A 22,813-nucleotide genomic window follows, 5' to 3' on the forward strand; every position below is an offset into this window, starting at 1 on the left:
TGATCTTGATAAATTTGTAGTCATTATTCACACAGAACATTCAGCATTGGCCACCATAGCAGTTGCTATTCTTGTTTATTGCAATTAATAGGAATGTCTTCTAGAATGTTATTTGATGTACAAATGAGCATTCTATTCAAATTATTTCTGTAGTGTTAATATTAAAAATACAATAATGCCCAAATTAATTAATAATTTAAGTTTGGGTATCTAATCCATACCTTGTGTTTTTGAGGCTCGGTGTACTCATCAGGCACTTTAAATGGTCCAAAGCTTTCACAGCTCCCGCGTCCACTGGATGTTCCCTGGGCTCTTAAGTTTTCCAAAGATGGATTTGTTTCATTCTGAATTCTGACGTCTTTTGACCTATTACCCATGATCTTATGCTTTAGCATGGAGCCAAACTTTTTCAAAGGATGTTTCTTGACTTTCTGGCTCACATTCACATCTTCATCCGGCGTATTAACTGCAAAGGGGATGTTGCTGTGCGAGAGAAGCCCTTTGCTCTCAGATGTTTTGGTCAGTTGCACTGGGGTCATGTAATGTTTTGCTATGTCAATGCGCAGACCACTCTTGCTTTGGGCTGGACTGAGATTTTTGTCCTTATTAAGGCTGGGAGTGTACACATACCAAGATGAGTGTCCGGGCAACTCCTGTTACAAAAAAAAACAAAAAGTTACAGTTCAGTGATTGTTGTTTCATTTTTAAAAGTAAATCAAAACAAGTAACACTTCTCTTACGGAAAAGAAGATAAGGATTATGGGGTGTGTATATGTTTTTAGCACTGACGTTAACACTAGAATAAAGGCAGACAATGAAATATAAAATAAGAAATCAATGTGAATGTTTACAATTGCATGTATAGAAAATAATGCATCTCAATTTTTTTTTATGATGCAGATATCAGTTTGGAAATGTAGACAATACTGTGAGCAAGTCTCTCCATAGTAGCATTAACTCACCTGATTGCTCTTGTACTAATTGAGTGATAAAGCTGACATCCACAGACAGGTGAGTTTAGTACGTATGCTATGAACTGACAATAGGGATATTTCTGAGATGTTATACAGTATTAGGGAAAACAAATCTGGATTTGTAGTTTTATTGTAAAGGAAAATGCACAACAAAACTATCATCATATTTACAAAATAAGAGTTCCATTTTCCAGTACTTTCTACACAAATGTCTGTTAATTAGGTACAGAACAGGTCCATCCTACTTTGATAAGAGACATTTTTACAGGTTTGGAACTGTTGGTCATACCTCATCAACCACATCATGCGAAGACGACTCCAGAAGTCGTGTTTTCATACAGTCTGGCCTCGAGGAGCTCTTCATAGTTTTCTTAACTGTCTTCCCTGAAGCCTTACACTGCTGTACTCCTTCTACATCCTGGACTCCTTGAGCCAAATAATCTCCAGGCTTCTCTGGGGTCTCAGAAGCAGAACAACCTTTTTTCTTATTAGAACAAGGTGTCACACCAACAGCTTCTCCTATGGAACGTGATGAGCAGGGCTTATCCATAGTGTCTTCTGGCTGGAAACTGTTTTCAAACCCACTTGGAACTGTTGGAGAAAAGCCCTTTAGAGACTTTTTCATAGAAGACTGTAGTTTTTTACTTCTGACTGTAGTTACGTTTGTGTCCACAATTTTGTCCTGTGTGGACTTACTGGTTTTCTGAGAAATTAGAGATTGTGAAGATGGAATTGAACACCCGCTTCGTAAACCATAATTTGCAATAGTTTCTTTAGCCACACAACAGGCCATTTCCTTGATCATTTCTGGATTCTGTGAGGCAATTCCTACTTGTAATACTTTCTTGCTGCCAATGGATTCCATCAGTTTGCTGTAAACAGAGCTAACGGTTTTCTTGATGGCTTGCTGTAATGGAAGATGTTCTTCAGCCTTTGGTTCACTGATGGTTAGAGTGGAAACCTTTGTCAATTCCTTCAGCGCATCTTTGGTCAGTTTCAGTGCCAGGTCCCTGACCTGAGACTCGGACAGCTCTTCCAGTTCCCCAGAATAATTTTCTGGGTTGGGGAATCCAGGGCAAATTTTCAAAAGCAGTTTTGCCATGATATTTTTCACTGCATCTGTTTGACACATAACAGGTGAAGGTTCTAACTGGTCCATTTTGGTGCACATGAGCTGCTCAGTGCTCAGGGTTTCCATATCAATGGCAGCTTGAGGAGCATCTGAAGACTCGATATCTGAATGTTGGAACTTCATAATTTCTCTCACAAGAGAATCAACTATCTTTTGGGCCAGGGCCTCACTCTTGGCTGCTACTGCTTGTTGTAAGTTGTCTTTGGAACCAGCACTCTGCAGCAGTTCTCTGTAAATACAGCTGGCCACTTGTTTGACAGAAACCAGCTCACATTGGATATTGCTTCCCATTGTTGGATTACATTCTGAGGTATCTGGGGCTGTAAATAGTTTCTTCAGCACATTGTCAATAATGCCCACAGCAAATTCACTGAGCTCCCAACAAGATAAACTATCCATAATCTGTTCTTGTTTCTTCTCCCTCTTTGGAGAAATAGGATGAATTCTTAAGAGCAGTTTAGTTACAATTTTTTTCACAATATCTGAATATGGTAGGGGAATATCAGAAAGTGGTTGAATATCAGAAGCGGGCTCTGGAGGTGACATTCCCTTTTCTTGGCAACCAAGGTTAAAGGTGTCATTTTCACTGCTGTTCACATCATTAGTGGCTTCGTTTGTAATGAAGGAAGGAGAAGGACCTAAAGCTGAAGACTCAGCTGTTGAAAAGTAGAGCTTTGAGAGCTCTTTAACCAAAGATACAATAATGGCATTGGACACTTCCTGATTTTTGGACATTATTGCATCGTATAATGCAATAAGGGAGCCACTTTCTTGCAGCAAGTCATTGTACACTTTTTCAATCATTTGGTCTGCATCCAAAGGCTGAATAAAGATGCATCTGTCATGGTCAGGTGTGCCTATAGTAATTCCTGGAACAGCTGATAACTGCATGATCACAGATTCAGTAATACTTATAACCATTTCACTCAGGGTTTGCAGAGGTCTCTTCAGATCTTCAGCACTGGACTCAGGGCAGGAACAGTTAAGCTGAATTTTCTTTAGCAGATTATCTGTGACTCCATGTACTATTTCAGAAGAAACAAGGGAAACTTCAGAAGACTGTGCTATGGGTGTTGCCTCTTTGTTGTGCTCACTACCGATTCTAATATCACTCATCAGCTCATCAACCTTCACATCATGCGAAGAGGACTCCAGAGGTTGTGTTTTCATACAGTCTGGGCTTGAGGAGCTCTTCTTAGTCTTCTTAACCGTCTTCCCTGATGCCTTACACTGCTGTACTCCTTCTAGACCCTGGACTCTTTGAACCAGATAATCTCCAGGCTTCTCTGGGGTCTCAGAAGCTAAGCAATCTTTTTTCTTATTAGAACAAGGTGTCACACCAACAGCTTCTCCTAGGGAACGTGATGAGCAGGGCTTATCCATAGTGTCTTCTGGCTGGAAACTGTTTTCAAACCCACTTGGAACTGTTGGAGAAAAGCCTTTTGGAGACTTTGTCATAGGAGACTGCAGTTTTTTACTTCTGACTGTTCGACCAATAACAGGTGAAGGTTCTAACTGGTCCATTTTGGTGCACATGAGCTGCTCAGTGCTCCGGGTTTCCATATCAATGGCAGCTTGAGGAGTACTGGACTCAGGGCTGGAACAGTTTAGCTGAGTTTTCTTTAGCAGATTATCTGTGACTCCATGTACTATTTCAGAAGAAACAAGGGAAACTTCAGAAGACTGAGCTCTGGGTGTTGCCTCTTTGATGTGCTCACTACCGATTCTAATATAACTCATCAGCTCATCAACCTTCACATCATGCGTAGAGGACTCCAGAGGTTGTGTTTTCATACAGTCTGGGCTTGAGGAGCTCTTCTTAGTCTTCTTAAATGTCTTCCCTGAAGCCTTACAATGCTGTACTCCTTCTAGACCCTGGACTCTTTGAACCAGATAATCTCCAGGCTTCTCTGGGGTCTCAGAAGCTAAGCAATCTTTTTTCTTATTAGAACAAGGTGTCACATCAACAGCTTCTCCTAGGGAACGTGATGAGCAGGGCTTATCCATAGTGTATTCTGGCTGGAAACTGTTTTCAAACCCACTTGGAACTGTTGGAGAAAAGCCTTTTGGAGACTTTGTCATAGGAGACTGCAGTTTTTTACTTCTGACTGTTCGACCAATAACAGGTGAAGGTTCTAACTGGTCCATTTTGGTGCACATGAGCTGCTCAGTGCTCCGGGATTCCATATCAATGGCAGCTTGAGGAGTACTGGACTCAGGGCTGGAACAGTTTAGCTGAATTTTCTTTAGCAGATTATCTGTGACTCCATGTACTATTTCAGAAGAAACAAGGGAAACTTCAGAAGACTGAGCACTGGGTGTTGCCTCTTTGTTGTGCTCTCTAGCAATTCTAATATCACTCATCAGCTCATCAACCTTCACATCATGCGAAGAGGACTTCAGAGGTTGTGTTTTCATACAGTCTGGGCTTGAGGAGCTCTTCTTAGTCTTCTTAACTGTCTTCCCTGAAGCCTTACAATGCTGTACTCCTTCTAGACCCTGGACTCTTTGAACCAGATAATCTCCAGGCTTCTCTGGGGTCTCAGAAGCTAAGCAATCTTTTTTCTTATTAGAACAAGGTGTCACACCAACAGCTTCTCCTAGGGAACGTGATGAGCAGGGCTTATCCATAGTGTCTTCTGGCTGGAAACTGTTTTCAAACCAACTTGGAACTGTTGGAGAAAAGCCTTTTGGAGACTTTGTCATAGGAGACTGCAGATTTTTACTTCTGACTGTTCGACCAATAACAGGTGAAGGTTCTAACTGGTCCATTTTGGTGCACATGAGCTGCTCAGTGCTCCGGGATTCCATATCAATGGCAGCTTGAGGAGTACTGGACTCAGGGCTGGAACAGTTTAGCTGAATTTTCTTTAGCAGATTATCTGTGACTCCATGTACTATTTCAGAAGAAACAAGGGAAACTTCAGAAGACTGAACTCTGGGTGTTGCCTCTTTGTTGTGCTCACTAGCGATTCTAATATAACTCATCAGCTCATCAACCTTCACATCATGCGTAGAGGACTCCAGAGGTTGTGTTTTCATACAGTCTGGGCTTGAGGAGCTCTTCTTAGTCTTCTTAAATGTCTTCCCTGAAGCCTTACAATGCTGTACTCCTTCTAGACCCTGGACTCTTTGAACCAGATAATCTCCAGGCTTCTCTGGGGTCTCAGAAGCTAAGCAATCTTTTTTCTTATTAGAACAAGGTGTCACACCAACAGCTTCTCCTAGGGAACGTGATGAGCAGGGCTTATCCATAGTGTCTTCTGGCTGGAAACTGCTTTCAAACCCACTTGGAACTGTTGGAGAAAAGCCTTTTGGAGACTTTGTCATAGGAGACTGCAGTTTTTTATTTCTGACTGTTCGACCAATAACAGGTGAAGGTTCTAACTGGTCCATTTTGGTGCACATGAGCTGCCCAGTGCTCCGGGTTTCCATATCAATGGCAGCTTGAGGAGTACTGGACTCAGGGCTGGAACAGTTTAGCTGAATTTTCTTTAGCAGATTATCTGTGACTCCATGTACTATTTCAGAAGAAACAAGAGAAACTTCAGAAGACTGAGCACTGGGTGTTGCCTCTTTGTTGTGCTCACTAGCGATTCTAATATCACTCATCAGTTCATCAACCTTCACATCATGCGAAGAGGACTCCAGAGGTTGTGTTTTCATACAGTCTGGGCTTGAGGAGCTCTTCTTAGTCTTCTTAACTGTCTTCCCTGAAGCCTTACACTGCTGTACTCCTTCTAGACCCTGGACTCTTTGAACCAGATAATCTCCAGGTTTCTCTGGGGTCTCAGAAGCTAAGCAATCTTTTTTCTTATTAGAACACTGAATTTTCTTTAGCAGATTATCTGTGACTCCATGTACTATTTCAGAAGAAACAAGAGAAATTTCAGAAGACTGAGCACTGGGTGTTGCCTTTTTGTTGTGCTCACTAGTTATTTTAATATCACCCATCACCCTATCAATGATCTCACTTGCTTCTCTGCTAATACTGGTCTCTGGTGAAAGGGATGAACATTGGGAAGCTGAATGTGTCAGCTTGGAAATGTTGGTCACCATAGAACTGATTATGGTTTTGACCACTGTCTCATTTCTGGTGGCTACAGCTTTCTGTAGAACCTGTTGGGATCCAGTTTGGCACAGCAAATCATTGTGAACAGAGCTGGCAACCTGCTGAATCTTGTGTGGTTCATGAAACACATCATTATCCTGTTTCACAACTGTTATCTCCTGGTTTTTGGACAAGTCCTGCAACACACTGTCAAAGAGGTCCACAGCTATCTGACTCAGCAAAGACACAGACATCTTCCCTGGGATTTCTGTAGAAGTTTCCTCTTTTATCAAAGTAGGGTATATCTGCAATAGCAGCTGTGTTATGATGTTTTCCACAGTCTCAGTACACACTAAAGTCATATTAAGTGATTCTGTTGATTTAGCCATAGAAATTTCCTGGAGCCCAACTGAGGAAACCGGTTCAATATTCAACATTTCTACAGGGAGTGGTTTGATTTCAGAATTGTTTTCAAGGTGGGAGTCTCTTTTCAGTTCCTCAGAAGAACTCTTCTCAATTTCTGATGTCACCCTGGCTGCTGGTATATTACCTATGTTAACAAAGAGCTTTTCATTTAATGATAGTGAAGCAAAATATCAGAAAGCATGAAACAAAAACTAAATTATATTGAGAAGTAACGAATGACAGGCATCACAAATTATTTGAGTATAAAGCTTCATGTTCCTGTAAAACTATTACATCTTGGAGCTCAGATAACTACAAACAAAGAAGCAGCCATATTCACAGATACGTTATATATGGCTTCTGAATATATGGCTTTATTCACTCATTCTCTCATTCATAGTCATGGCCTACACTATATTGGTCTAAATACGTCAAAAACTTTTAAAAGATACAACAGATAGAAAATCAAGGTACTGTATATTTATATACAGTCACTACAGTTTTTAACTTGTACTTCATAGCAACTAAAATGTTAATACACTTTTAAATGATTTGATTTGATTTCCTTCTTACCTTGATTTTCACTCTCTTCAGGCTCCATTGATAAATCACATGCAGCAGACAAAACATCCATGACAGACTTTACAAGCAAGCTGGAAAGCTGATTAATTGCATCATGGTACATCTGTGAACTGGGCACTGATGGTTCAGTACTTTTCTGTGGTCTGTGATCCTTGACAGTCAGAGACACTTTCTCTGAAATCCTTTGGGAAGACTTCAATTCCGTATTTGTATCACAGTCTTGAAAAAGTGAAACATCCTTCTCATTTGTGTCAAACGTTGGAGAATCGGGAAAACTGAGGCACTGCTTCAACAGCCTTTTCACTGATTTCTCAGTAAATGAATACAACAACTGCACAGAAAGCTCCGGGGACTTTGGATGGGATAAATCCTGAACTACTAGGGGGCTCTTTAAAATTGGATCTGAATTAGATTTGTGAGCTGTGCCCAATTGTACTGCAATTCCCGATTTCAAAATTAAATGGAAAACATTTTTGACAAGTTCTTCTGAAAATACACGCAGAGATCCACTCGAGACAAGTTGTTCCACTTTCCTTTCAATAGGACTCATTGTAGAACTCTCTGTGGAGGTCCTGACTTGGTCCTTAGGCTCGTCTGAAACCCTTGTCTGCAGTGGGGGGAGATTGTGCTTTGCTGTGGCTCCTGGTACTTGAGATGCCCAGGACGCCTCTTCAGCTGAAAGCTTTTCAATGTTCAAATTAACATTATTGGAGTGGGTTTGAAATGCTATATTCTCAGTGACGAGACCAGCAGCACACTCCGATTTCTTTTGGCTTGCTCTAGACTTGCTTTTTGTATCTGAGGCCACCGTTACATCAAGTTTGCCCATAATAATGTCAACAATACCCATGGCAACAATTTCAATGTCAGACACTGCACACTCTGCACGGGCTATGTGTTCTGCTGAGAAGTCAAGCTTTGGTGAAATGAGAGGGCTTGGCTGGTCTCCTTCCTCAACATTGTCAACTGTTGTTTTCTCTGAGCCTCTCTTTTGTTCTGCAGCATTTAAGCTGTTTTGAGCTGTAAATGAATCATCTATCACATTGCTTCTGCAAGGAAGTTCCATGAACTCTTGTTCACCTAGTCCCATGTCATTTGCAGTAGAGGGTTTCTTCCAAACACGGGACCGGGGAACTCGATTGCTTTTACATGTCAATTCATTTTCTTGTTCTGCTGTAGGTGTAGGTTGATCCTGAAGCTTTGATGAAGCATCAGTCAAGGGTCTATAGGGAGTGTCCCGAGTCATGACTTCTGTGTCATCTGTATAAGAATCAATCACCATCCCAGGCACATTTATGGGTGGGAAACGTTGAACAGAATATTCTCTACGGTTACTTTTAGTGTATTCTTTATGGACAGTGTCTTCTGCACTAGACATCCTGTCTTTCCCATATTGTTTACCAGAGAGGTGCATTGTTTCATAATCTGGCTTTAAGACCACATCTGAAACTTTAAGATTTTCAAATGTAGATAAAACAGAATCCACCAGTTCACTTGCTTGAAGGGTTTCTTCTGAGGGTTTTGCTCTTGCTCCTGAGCAACATCCTTTGTCATCACCCCTATTTATTTCACTCCTGATTGTTTGCAATATCTGACTGCCAACATCCTTGGCACAGATGATTAAATTTGCCTGATTTTCCTGAGTAGTCCTGCTTTGCCTTGAGAAATCAACGTTCATTAACACACCTAAAGGTTCTGAATCTTCACTAAGATGCTTACGGGGTGCCGAGTTTGTTACTGACATGCTTTTCTTAGTCAAGTGTGGTTCACTAAAGCTCAGGTGTGAAACCTGGACTGAAGGAGGAAACATCTCAAGTGAATCTGCTGATCTCTGCTCTTTAGCAGATAAAACTTTCCTTGCTTTGAACAAAGACAGACTCTTCTGATTCCAAAAGTGTTTCAGTTTGTTCTTCACAGTTTTGAAGAGTTCCTCAGTCATTGTCCTAAGGTGCTCAGCTCTTCTAGTATCAGTTTTAATTTCTGATGTTCCTGGTAACAGGGCTGTATCAGAACTTTCTAATTTATCTTTGTAGTCTGTTGAGAAAGAAATCTTCTCAAAGCATGTAGCGTAATGTAGTTTTTCTAAAACATCAACAACAATATCTGAAGCCAGTTCAGTGGTTTGCACATGAGAAGAAGAGTCTGAGGACATTGCTTCTTGAGCATGTTTTGTTGCATCCGGTGTTTTACATACATCATCAGCTGTACTGTTTGGTTGCTCTGGGAGATGGGCAAGTCCAGAAGATATACATTTTGCAGCTGCTTTTTCAATAATTTCACTTATTATCCTTGTTGCTGTACGATGGAATACAGAGCTGGAGGTCCTCGGCATCTTCTCTGATCCTTCACCTTCTCCATCTGATATGATGCTCTCTCCAGAAGAGGAAACACTCAAATTGTCCTCAACCAAGTTCATGTCCATTTGCCCAATTTGCTGTTTTGAAGAAATGTTCTCAGATGACACCACCTTTGGAGGATATCTACAAATCTCCATTGTAATTTGATTAGGGACTGTTGCCTTATCAATATCAGATAATATGATTTCTTCAAAAGGAGATATCTGGGATTTTGATTGATCTTGAATACTCTCCTCTCTTATAAATGTAGAAGCATCTCTCTCCCAGTCTTTAGGATATGGTGAAGGGCTTTTAATGGTGTCTAAAATATATTGCTCTTCAAGGTACTCCAAAACTGAAGTAACAACCTCTCTAGCCAGAAGGCTTTCATCTGAAGCCTTCTTTGCCACTGTTGTGCAATAAATCTCCTGGTCTAACTCTTTTTTCATTGCTTCACAAATGGCTCCAGCAGTTTCTACTGTATAGGTGCACAAATCTGAAATATCTGACACAGAATCAGAAAACACTGAAGTTTTTGATGAAGAGCTGACGCTTGAGCTCTTTGCATTGATTTGAGCAGGAGAACTGGAACTAGATACATCTTCTTTAGTCTGGGTGAGTAAAGATTTGAGCTTTCCAAATATAGTCCTTACGATGCCTTTTGCAACTGAACTAAAGTCAAAAGTATGATCAATGGATCCTCTTTCTGTGCTGCCTCTAGAAGTTTGAGGAGCAGCAGCAACATTTTTATTGGATTCTTGCAGATATTTATTTGTTTCAATACAATTCAGTGCAAACAAAACATTTTCAAAAACAGAATTTACAATGTCCTTGGCAATAACAGTGACCCTATTGTTGGGAATCTGAGATTTTGGACTTCTTTTTTCCAAAATGGAGATTTCTGCAGCTTCTGGGAGCAATAATGACTCTTTTGAGTTACTCTCATGTAAATTGTTACCCACAGGGGTGAAATCCCACTTTGTTTTTTCAATGATCTGAGATACTATCTGCTCAGCAATTTCAATGATTTTGGCTTTAGAGATCCCAAAAGCAACATCACTGTTTGCTCTTTCCATTCCCACACTTGATTCCGAGGAGTGAGACTTTAATTTGAAAGATGGGGGGCTAATGCCATTTGTTCTTTTCTTAGTCACTTTTGCCTCATCTCTCTCATTCTGCAGGGCATCAGGACTCTGAAGAAGGTAGTTCTTCTCCACAGATAAGCTGGAGGAGGGTGAAATCGTTTCTAAATTTTTCAGAATTGCTGACACAAAGTCACTAATCGATTGGTTATCGCCTGAATATGTTTCTTTCACGTCACTCGTCTTATTTTCAGTATTTGCTTTGCAGAATTCACTCTTGACTTCTTGTAAGACAGTACTGATTATTTCTGTTGCCGTGACAGCTAACTCCGCCTCATCATATTGTTCTGAGTGGAGTCTCTGGGATTGTCCTATGGCATGTAGGTCACCACCATGGCCACCCAGGAGTCTACAGGTTGACCCTGACTCAACAGCGCTTGTGAAAAAAGGCTGGAGTCTTCCAGAGACAACTTGTATAATCTCACTGGCAACCTCTGAGGCTACAGATTCTGTCTGTGCTTCTAGATTAACACGCACAGTCTTAGGGGTGGGAATTCTTTGCTTATTTTCTGACAAGGCAGAGATGACAAGTCCAAGAACACCATCCACAAGTTCAGTGGCAAGGTTATTCGATCTGCAGCGGGTAATCAAGACACCTAACGCACAACACTGGGGTTCCATCAGCTGAGCAGGAAGCTGTGCTTCAGTGAGGGCTCTGCTAAGGACATCCTGTACTATACGTTCTGCTTTTGTAATTATACTTGACTTAGTGATTCCAAAAAGGTCCTTCAAAGGTTCTGAGAGGGGCTTTCCAGCATCTTCTCCTCCATCAGCAACCACAATCTCCTTCGAGGGTGTTCTGGATTTAAAGCAGGGTGTATTTTTCCCTGTTTCTTCTCCTGAACTACCCGAGGACGAGAGGGGTGAAGGGAAGGGAGTGGAGATCCTGCATCTCGTTGACCAGAAGCTACTGCTCCTACTCTGGGACTGCCATGTGGACCCTGACTCAGTACCAAGCAGAGAATGAGAACTCAGGGTGGCCTCCTCACTACTGCTGAAGTAAACCGGGGACTCAAAGGAGCAGTGAGACACGCTCCTGCTCCTCTCTTCACTGTAAAGCGAGATGGCTGGGAGCAGCACTCTGATGATAGACGCTGCCACCCACACCACTATATTCTCCGCCATTTCGTTAAGCTCTTCCGTTGTTATCTGTTTTAAAGCAATAGTACAAAAGTAACCACAGAGCACGAAAAATGTTCAGTATACAGTACACCTATCAATATAAGACCTACTTTTACTTACTTGTCAGGGTTCATTGTTTCCCATGTTAACATTTAGAAATTTGCAACCAAATTTTGAATGCCAGCACAGACGCAACTAATACAAATATACTGTTGTCTATACAGTATAGTAAAAATCTATTATAGATATACTGTTGTATGTCTAGAAAAATATATATAGTACAGTATTTCTAATATATAAATGAAGCAAGAACAACAGAATACCAGTCTAACCAAAGAAATAGAATGGTCAGTATTGCACATTTTAAGTGGATCCCTAAATTTATAAATAATTAAATGTGCAGACCCCTGTTTCATTCCAGAGGAGGCAGTGTCAAAGGGTTCTTTTGGCATCGAGTCTATGGTAGAAAGTGAAGTCACCCCCTTGGAACCTTGACAGCTTAATATTCTCTGGCAAAGAGGCGCAGACCTTTGGCATAGTGGAATATCTCTGCTCTGAGGAGTGGCTATGTGGCTCTAACGCCAGGGCAGCCACAATCAAAACCTAGTGGGAGCTGAGCTGAACATGTCAGGGAAGGAACCACTAAGCAACAGCTAGGTGGACTAAATTTCAGGATTTACTGTACTGAAGGAACAAATTAACATATTTCTTTACATTTGTTCTTTAGTTATGACACTGTGCATTTTAAGCTCAAGGAGCTATCTGGAAAAATAAAATGCATCCATTACATTCAGATAAGCAGTGTACCTTACCTGTCCATATAAACTTTTCTCAATCACCTTCCTTTCACTAAAAAACATTATGATAAAAATTTATTAGTGTGACATTGCTACTACATGGACAAAATACGAACTATATTTTGCAATAATAAAAAATGGTGACTAATTAACAATATATAGGCATCTTTTCTAGTGGCAGAACAATTAATCTATTTTAAAGCATATTCCTGTGTAAAAAAGATGGCCTCCTAACCACGATTGTGTTCGTACTTTTTCAATTTACCTACTGGATGTCTAAAACTTGCTTAGGTTTTTACTTTAATATGAGAGGCTTATAAAATAAAAATCACCACAAGAAAATAGCACATTGGAAATGATAAATCTTAAACTTCAAACTGCAACTGTTCCATGACACTTTAGCGAGTATGGTACAATCGTGTTCCTATGTGAAGCAAGATCACTGGTAATTTACATCATTGTGTTTTCAACAACAACTACTTGGTCAGGCGCAATGTATCTAACCAGTTTCATACTGGGTACCTCATAATTGACACATGACAAATACAGTTCAATTCAGAAAATAAATAGTAATTCTGCATTGAAATGTGCAGAAATATGTCATGTTTATGTTTGTACCCTGTTAACTTCATAGAGATTAGACCTTAGAGAATTTAAAGATTCTGTGAAACAGGCAGTTTGACCAGAGGTGCCCAAACGTTTGCATACAACTGTATGTTGTTGCTGCATCTTTCAGGACAAGGCCCAAAATGCGTTTCCAACACATTTGATGACTTAGTGTTACTTAGTTGTTACTGCCCTCTGGTGGTTGTTGATTGAAACATAACATCCATTCAAACACGACCAGACATTTCTCCCACTGTCAATACTTCAGCAAAACTTCACATTTTATACCGGTGCCACAACAAATTGTTATTATGATAGAAATTTGTTTTAATATGACTAATATATTATTGTTGTATGCAGTATGATCAGAGTTATACATAAGTACAATACAACAGTTTATTTTTGCGAAGGTTCAGTGTTCAATGTCAATGTTCTAGTCATTACAACAAAGTCAGTCTATGGTAAACTATATCTAGGATTTGGAAAAATGCACATGAGCTAACACAACAATATGCACATGTTCTGTACTGTTAACAGACTGATTCATGCATTCGCAAAGAGAGAAAAAGCAATTTCACGAACTCAGCTGGGGAAGTGAGCTCAAAATAGAAAACAGTTGCTCTTTAAACATTTACGTATCACCATACTTAAAATGCTTAAAATAAAAACTTTATGTAAGCACTGATGCTTAACATACCACAACTGCAGAATGTAGGACTTACCCATCAGACAGCTGACTGATCAGAGGGACTTCATGAAACCATTTGGAATCAGTAGTCACCTCTTCAGTGGAGAGAAAAGAATTATTGTCGCATTAGAATTCTCATGGCATGCATAAAAAAGTGATCAATCCAATTAACATCCAAAAAAGGCAAAAAACATGTATTTATTCATAGATACAATTAGGATGCTGATTAAGATTTATTTATCTGTTTACCCATATAATTTAAATCATTTTCACACCTTAGCTCACAACACTTTTACTGCACCAGACTGTGGCACAATGGCTGCCCAGAGATCCCCAGACTTAATTGGAACCTTTTTCAGCCTTAACAGTAGATGTTACCAAAGCTTTCAAAACCCAACACTTGTGAATTAATCATTGACATGTTTTTATCTGAATTAGCTATACAAATAAAACTGAATTGAACTAAACTGATTTTTTGGATTATATGTTCCATTGTCTTTCACAATATCTTTCAGTATCTCAGCACCCACTGAATTTCTCTGCAGCTGCATTGGAAAATTTGTCAAAACATTACTTTTTTCAAAACCTTTATTTTTTCTAGAAACAAATGAAAATACTGACCTTTGGTGATTTTAGAACTTTTCTCATTAGCAATGATAACATCTCTATTCTCCGTGCTAATGATCTCAGTAGAAGCTGTGCCACAAAGAAAACATCCTTTTAGTTGAATAGTTATTTCAGATAGTTTAGATCAATAGATACTGTAAATGTTTTTATAACAAAATGTGGATTACAGAAATGTTGAATATAATGTATGTACATGTTGTGGCTGGAAATTAAACAATCTGAAGATAATGAAGGATTCCTTCTTAATGTATTATTTTATGATACCTGCAACTTAAACGTGTTGTTTTGATCTCAGTACATACATATTATTCTTTTCATACAGCCATATGATTGAAAAGCTTTGGAATTTTGTAATTGTAGGTGTTTATTAAACAAATTCTACAGTTCTGTAATCAGTAGTAAACCTGAAGATGGTCAACCTGCATCATTCCTTCTAGCCAACAAACTAAAACACATTAAATTGTGAACTTAATCATAGTTGCACCACTGCAAATTATTGGATCTAGAAGCTTACCCTGTTTTCCAGACTGAAGTATTTCATTAAAATATTGCCTTTTAATACGGTCTTGCATTTCTCTCTCAAAATCCTTCCTTTCCTGTAAACTCTCATTTAGCTTTTGCTGCTGGAGAGCAACCTTCCTTTTATAATATTCAAATGCCTGAGAATGACAGAAAACCTTTCACAAGTGGCTATTGTTTAATGAAAAAGGAAAGCCTCTCAACAAAAGATGAAAAGGTCCATCTCATTGTTGAACATCTTGTTAGCAGTAGAAAACTTCCCATCCATAAGGTCACTACAGGAGACTCCAATCTCATCTCAATCTACAGCACCCTGAAGCTGGGAAGCTGGGTCTGGTCAGAGCTCAGAAGAAGAAAGGCTGGGTCCGACATTACTTGGATGAAAGACTCTGTGTGTAGTTCAGAACCTTGCAGGCTGGATATAAGAGATTGAAGCAGCAATGTCTCTCCTCTAATGCTTAGGTAATGAAGAGGAGAGATCATCAACCACCCTCTTGGATCCTCTTGGGGAGATACCCCTGAGGGATACTTTAGAACAGCCAATTATGCAAAGCAGCATGTCTCTGGGATGTTACTTGGAATTAAAACCCACAACACGCAGAATAAATGCCACACAGGGAGGTGCCCAAGGCTGGAGATAAACCATGGGCTTTGGAGATGCAGTGCTATAACCATGAATTGGAGGCACCAAACACTACCAGAATATGGTGTTTTGGCACCTCTGTAGCATATCTTGGCATAACCACCCTAGAGTAGATGCACAATATAAGAGGTGCCAACATACCATGCTTATTGTGGTCACCGAGGATCCAAAGGTATTAGTTTAGGTTATTAATTTAAACCTATAGGTGCTCATCTTGGAAATACAACAAAATATAGCTGCAAGGTCAGTGTCAAGTCCGGAATTTGCATGAAGAAAAGTTCACCTTAAGAGGATGAATCCAAACATTCATTACTCCAGTACCTTTTTGTGCCTTCTAGCTCTGGTCTGATTCTTCAGCTGGGCCTGTCGCACCTCCCTCCGGGCATCTTCCTCTATTCTCATATGTAAAGCCCTTTCTCTGATTTTCCACATCTGTAGAGCCGTCAGTGAAAAGGCAAAGCCGATGAGAAACAGCAGAAAGCTAGATTGTGTTGAGCACAGAACAGCTACGCTACTAGACATTTATATTTATATGTCACCTGCTTATAGGTGGTACATTAAATATTGAGGAATCTGTTAGATCATGTGGAGCTGAATCTCTCCCCTTTTTACAATTTAGCAAATGAGGCCTTTGGGCATTTTTCAGCATATTAGGAGCATTCAGCAGCTGAATGTGGTCTGGGAAGCCCAAAGACAAAATAACTGGGAAAATAACATACCATACAGCAATGTACAGTGAGAATGTGAAAAAAAAACAAGAAACATGATTAAGCTGATGTAGAAAACCGATGAGGCTAAATACTGTATATTGATAATGCCGGTGATCTGAAAGCTGATAAATCAATGAAAGGGGTGAATAAACTATGTGTTTCAAAAGTGAGTTAAGCTACAGTGTGAAATGTAAGATTCATAAAAGCATATGAAAAGTGTCTGAAGTCTAAGTGTGACAATACAGTAACATGATTCACTAAGGGTATCCACTCTGCAGAAATCTGTTCGGCTGGAAGAGGCGTATACACTATAAGGTGAGATAATTTTTTTAATGAGCATTTTGCAACATAAATGCTTAATTACTTGTCAGAAACACAACATCTTTTAAAACAGTTATGCTAGAGATCCTGTTATCTTTTGCTTGCTCCCCAATCATGCTGTATTTACAGAGGTGTCACAAGGTCACTTGCCAGAGTGGATATAAATGTCTCTAATCAGTTTAAGATGCAGAAGGAAACCAGCTATTAAAGATCTCCCATCCAGGTGATGACCAGGAGCAGCCCTGGGTCAAAATAAATCAAACTGTATTCTCATACCTCAGCCTGTCTGCATATCTCCTCTGTTTTCAGAGCTCCTGCCTGGTGCCTTCATAAACAACAACAGCAAAGAAAGCTTCATCCACAAGGCAATGTCAGACAGCAGCAGAGGAATTTGTGAATGTGGTATTTCCGTAGAGCAGATGTTCATCTTTTGGAAAACTTTGACTCAGTCAAGACTTCCACTTGCTTGCACAATTAATTAACTTAAGGCAAACCTTTACTTACAGTTGTATTCTTGACATCTAATGTTTAAACATAACAGTAAAATATTTACACATATTTACAGCGAAACAAAAAAAAATGTGATACAAATACAACAAATCAGGAATCCAAAAGGCAGGAACTTGCTGTTAAAGAGTGAGGAGCTTCTGTATGTTATTACCTGTCTCTGTTAGCCATAAACTGGTCTGAAATATTCTTGGATCCTTCCTCAAGGAGCCATTCCCTCACATCGGTGAAGCTGATATCCCTGGGAATCTCGTTCTGCTCCTGGAGCTCCAAGAACTTCTTCACTATTGTTTTCTGAAAGCCAGCACAGCCTTTTAATAGAGTGCCACACTCCCTTCATTGCAAGGTTCTCCTAAGCACTATTATAGCCGAGTGTTCACTTCAAAACCAACACTGACTTTTTCCATTAGATTTTTAATTTGATCTCACACCGATAGAATGTGTTTGCATATGTATAAGAGTGAAGGCTGAGCTACTGTAGTTTGTTGATCTAAACATTTCAATTTAAGATGTATATCTTGGATACAGTGGTTAACCTTGTTATCTCGCAACACTGGGGCCAGGGGCTCTATTCTGAGCCTGAGGTGATTTGTCTGTGTGGAGTTTGTATGGTCTCCCCATATTCACATTGGTTTTTCACGGTTTGCTCTGGTTTTCTCCCACAGTCAAAAGCCATACTATACTGGTAGAAAAAAAGGTTTCTAGGAAAATTGGTTCTAGAGTGAATTTGTGTCTGTGTGTGTCTTGCAATGGACTTAATTCTGGTCAAGGGTGTATATCGCCTTAAGCCCGTTGCTTTCTGGGATAGGCCCCTGCTCCCTGCAGCCCTTAGATGAGGCGGTTAGATTAGATGACGTGGATGGAAAGGGATGGATGGAAGTTCAAGTCGTTTTTCAGCCTTGTCTGGCAAAGAAGACATATAAATTCTGTTTTGGACTACACACAAAAGCTGCCTGTATTAACATGTGTTTGGAAAAATACATTTGTTTGCACTGAAAATGGATTAAAGTCTACAGAGCAGTACAGATAAGCAGTGAATGCTCCGATTCGGGTGGTACAATTAGTGGTTTACCACAAAGAAAAACATCCAGATATATTGCCCAGCCTCAATGAATAAAAAAAACTATCTTTTTTTAACTCTGTTATCGTGAACAGAGAAGACTACAAGGCGACCTGTTTCAAATATTCAAAATCCTCACAGTCAAGTCTGCTTGTTGAATGCTGACTTCTTTCAAGAAACAGCTGGATGAGACTCACAGACCAATTAGCAAGTAATTACCAAACAGGCTAAAGAGCTTCTTCTCATTCGTAACTTTTCTTATGATATGAAACCCATATCCTGCATGCAGAAAGGACTATATGGGCTATAAACAACACAAAGTATCATGAAAAGATGTACAGTATGGCTGAACTAACAAGAAGAAGCTAAAATAGGCTAGAGCAGTGACAAACATAAGCAACAACATCGTCAGCGTCAAAACACTAAAACAGAAATGAGCTTCATAGCAATTAGAGAAGAAACTGAAAGAAAACATTGAAATTGATCCTTAGAATACAAACACAGTCAAGGTAGAGACTTCCTTGAAGATGACATGATGACAGCAGTATATTCAAAAGTGCATAATGGAGAGATCTTATGGAAGCCTTCATCTAGAAACGTTACTGATTGCGGGCTGGATAAAGGCAGAAGTCTATGATGAAGAGTCAGAATCAGATGGACGGTTGTTTAAAAACATCACACTTACCTGTTTAGTCACATAATTTTTGTCATACTGCAACTTCACATTGCTAAGGTAGTTATGATATTGATTGTATTCTTTCAAAGAGCAGAGGACCTGAAAACAGACAAAACATGTTTCAAGTACTGTCTAGGAGGTTAAATGTTTTTATTTTTATTTTACAAATCTAGAGCACAGTCAAGTACTCTGTGTTTGAATATCTATTGAGCATAAGGACTTTAGCACAAACCATAGGCCTGCTTTGATTACATCTACTATTACATGCTTTGATTACAACCAAAGGCCTGCCCACTGAATACATCTATGCTGGAGTGCAGACATGAGTTAAATCACGCTACTGGAAACTATTACAGCTAAATGAGCTAGAACCTGGTCTATTTTTTTTGACAACACCTCACTCCTTCACCGTACCAAAAAAGCCTCATTCTTTGCACAAACTCCAAACAGCCTTACTTTCTTCTGCTCATTGATTAAGCCTCTGTTCTGCAGAGACTCCTGCATGCCCTTGCGATGGTAATAGGTGCGCAGGTGGGGGTCATGGAGGCTGTTGTACTTCGAATCCAAAAGGAAACCGTGGGGATCAGTCAGAGTGAAGTCAGGAGATGGCTGGTGCAGCTGAAATAGAAGGTAAGTATTTTATTAAAACATGATATGTACAGGTAAACACAGATATGTATCCCCCTATGTTTCTGAACATAAAAATGAGAATGTTTTTTTTCTCCCCCCTCCGAAGGCGGTCGCCAGTTTCTTGGAAGACTACTCCAGAATCGCTGTTATCATTTTTTTCTACGTTCTTGAAAATCAAATTCCAATTTCTCAGTCATTGTAGCCAACTAAAAATATCTACATTGCAAAAAGACAGTAAGCACAATAAGCTTTAAGGCATACAGTACAGCTGAATTTCAATAATGTGATCAATATACTGCGTCTAGAAAAATATATAACCTTACTCCTGATGTTATATGCACAAAGATGTCAAGGGAAGACAGTTTGCTTACAGTTTTATCATTACAGCAACCACATTATACTAACACACACAGAAATGTGTTAATGTGTCCCAGGTATCATTTCATATTATACAATTTTACATGTTGGTTTACCCTTAAAAAGAAAGAAAACCATGAATAAACATGTCATTTTTTACAATTTAAATGTTTGGATTTAAATAAGAATAAATGTATTCATGCTTTTCATTTTAGGTTACACTTACTTTCTCCGAAAGAGCAGTCCTGCAAAATTGAGGTTTAGACCCTGGGATTAACGGCAGTTTAGTGCCGACGGGTCTCTCCAACAGCTGCTGCTCTCCCTGCAGTGCATACAGCATGGTGTAGCAGCCCTGAAACACAGAACATAACTATCGTACCTCACAGAACCACAGCCAAAACGCCAGAAAAGACAAGCAGAGCTGATGGCAGAAATGATTTCATCTGTCACAGAGTGAAATAAAATGGGTGTGGGGGCAACAGCAGGTATCAAGGACAATGTTGACTTTGCATAGAAGTTTGTATAGAATGACCAGTGACTTCAATGAGGGTGGTAATATGTGTCTTTCTTTGTTCTGGGGCTTCCTACTGATCAAAGATGCTATTGCAAACATTGTTAATTACCACACAGTTCAGAGAAGACACATGGCACGTCAAAACTGGCCTAGCCGAGCCTCAGACTGAGGAGGTGGATCTAGAACATAACAATTCTAGAAAATCTAGAATGTTCTAGAGCAATCTTACACCTGGCCATCTGTATATAGCCATTTGATCAATGAGCCCCAAGAAGTTAGCTCTGCTTACACCCAAAACTATCAACCCCCCCCCCTCCCCCCCCAAAGAAAGGTAGGGGGGCTTTAATAACCCCAGTGACAGAGCCAGAGCACACAGAAACAGAAGAAAAAGGAATAACCAATTTGTACCACAGCACCCAGGAGAGGGTTTGGACACCAGGGACTCTCTACAGTGAGCAAGGGAGGAAGGCTTTAGCATTGTCTTCCCCCCCTCTCTACTAAAAAAATTGACTCAGAGACAAATTGGGGGGCATATTAACAAACAGACTCAGTCAGGACTGAGGAGGATCCCTAAGACTACACAGGGTTTCTTTGCTATGACAGAAGCAGGCACACCAGGTCTCCAACTGGGGCTGGGTTTGGGAGAATATTTGCAGCTGAACTTTTCCTTTGGAACTCTGGTTTTGGTAACTGGGGTCAAATGGGGCTCTTGAGCTGGTCTGCAATATGTTCTGTGAGTAAGTAAGTACCTCTGGTGGATAAGTTGTAATATTTGTTCTGTGGATTAGGCTATGATAGATACTGGAATTGCAAAGTATTGTAATACAAATGGAAATTATGTAGGATGACTTCTGGTCTGTGGATGCACTAGTGGTTCTGGAAGATAAAAAGAACTTGTTGCTGGGGGAAAAGGTCTTTAGAATTGCTAGGTGGCATAATCAGCTACAAAACTAACTTTTAAAAGCAGTCCCTGCATGTAAAGGCCACGGTTCCTGACATATCTTTTTATAGATAGGTAAGAAGAGTTACCCTAGGGTGTTCAGAGGGCTAAATCAGTTGATAACATTCTTTTTTTTTTCTTCTGCACAAACGAGTTGATTCTCTAAGTCTGTTTAGAGTTTTAGATTGGGAAGGCATATTCTCACCCAAGACATCTTAAGAGAACAAAAGAAAAGTACAGTACGTATATTCCCATAAAATACAGAAAGGGTTAACAATAAATTATTAACCCACGATTTCAGAAATAGAACACATAGCTGGAATTTTAAAATCATGTTCCATTTATTTTACCTTCTAGAGCTTTTAAAACAGTATTAGAAATATTACTACGAGGTGTACGTTTTTACTGTTTTACTAAACCTTACATTTTAAAGCTAAACTAATGCTGATTTTTTTTTAAATTCACTACCTAAAAGTTCAAATATATAAACGTATGGATAGTACACTCACAGCTCCAGATCCCGGTTTCTTTCTCTCCATTTTTATCCCTGATATCGTTCCATTAATCCATTAATTAATTAATCTATTTTGAAAACAAATCCGTCGTGTTCGTGAGCGGTAAAACTTTATTTTGTATAATACGGACTTGAGCATAAACCACGGTATAACCAAAATGTTGTCTATTACGTCAGATCTGCAAAGCAGTTGCCTTATCTGACGTATCCAGCGTGTACAAGTAAAGACGTCATTAAAAGCTGCAGCAGGGAAGCTACAGTATTCGTCCCTGTACGGACTTGTTTTTTTATATATAAATTAATAATTAGGTTTTAATGAGAAAATCCAGACAAAAGGGCGATGTCCGATTTAATGTTTAATTTGAATGTCGCCATTCTAACTCAAAGCCTTCACGGTATCAAACCTGTGTGGTCACACGTCCCAAACAGTCTGGCTCTGCCAGTGGAGCCGAGAGACCCCAAAAATATAACACACGGTTTGCCTTTTAATAATTTACACCTCTAATCCTTTGGGATGGAAAAGAAGTGTAGAAATGCAATTTTAATTATGGTCAATTCTGGTATTGTAGCCATATATAGTTATACAGGTCTTGTCCTCAACAACTCAGGAGCTGGGTTCGAGCCAATGCAGTGAGGTACGAACTAGGGTGGGAGCGGCGAGGGCACAAGCCCTAGAACCCGAATCCGTTACAATAACAAAAGGACAGACAATGAAATATGGGCTATTTCGAACTCGCAAATGTGAGATATAAAGAGTTACTAAGTCAGAATTCTGAGTTGCTAAGTTGCAATTCTGAGATACCATAGCGCGTTTTTTTTACTCCCTGGCGGAAACGGGCTTCCATAGAAAAGCCTGGAATGCAAGTGTAATCCTTACTTAAGGGGAGCCGGCTTTTAGAACTGGCTATAGTTGCTCACGGACATAGCGTTGGCTTTATGAACTACAACTCCCATAACGCA

The 22,813-nt window shown here is 39.7% G+C and overlaps 2 protein-coding genes across 2 annotated transcripts; both read right to left on the minus strand.

The window, feature by feature from the left end:
• Positions 1-221: 221 nt before the first annotated feature.
• LOC138227347 (fibrous sheath-interacting protein 2-like) lies at positions 222-6,411 on the minus strand (the record flags this gene model as incomplete). The annotated part of the gene is made up of 2 exons (XM_069186288.1): positions 1,264-6,411; positions 222-653 (listed from the first exon to the last, which is right to left on the minus strand). Coding segments are annotated over exons 1-2 (5,580 nt in total), but the record flags the coding sequence as incomplete, so codon positions are not given.
• Positions 6,412-11,350: 4,939 nt separating this feature from the next.
• LOC138227343 (fibrous sheath-interacting protein 2-like) lies at positions 11,351-21,957 on the minus strand. The gene is made up of 13 exons (XM_069186285.1): positions 21,849-21,957; positions 20,112-20,237; positions 19,355-19,516; positions 18,908-18,997; positions 17,317-17,456; positions 16,932-16,980; positions 15,946-16,056; positions 14,977-15,121; positions 14,457-14,531; positions 13,870-13,930; positions 12,557-12,593; positions 11,576-11,771; positions 11,351-11,466 (listed from the first exon to the last, which is right to left on the minus strand). Exons 1-13 carry the CDS (start codon positions 21,876-21,878, stop codon positions 11,351-11,353), a joined length of 1,338 nt encoding a protein of 445 aa, XP_069042386.1. The 5' UTR covers positions 21,879-21,957.
• Between the last annotated feature and the right edge of the window lie 856 nt (positions 21,958-22,813).

The sequence above is a fragment of the Lepisosteus oculatus genome, unplaced genomic scaffold, assembly GCF_040954835.1.
Source record: "Lepisosteus oculatus isolate fLepOcu1 unplaced genomic scaffold, fLepOcu1.hap2 HAP2_SCAFFOLD_327, whole genome shotgun sequence".
In the NCBI taxonomy this organism is placed as follows: Eukaryota; Metazoa; Chordata; class Actinopteri; order Semionotiformes; family Lepisosteidae; genus Lepisosteus; species Lepisosteus oculatus.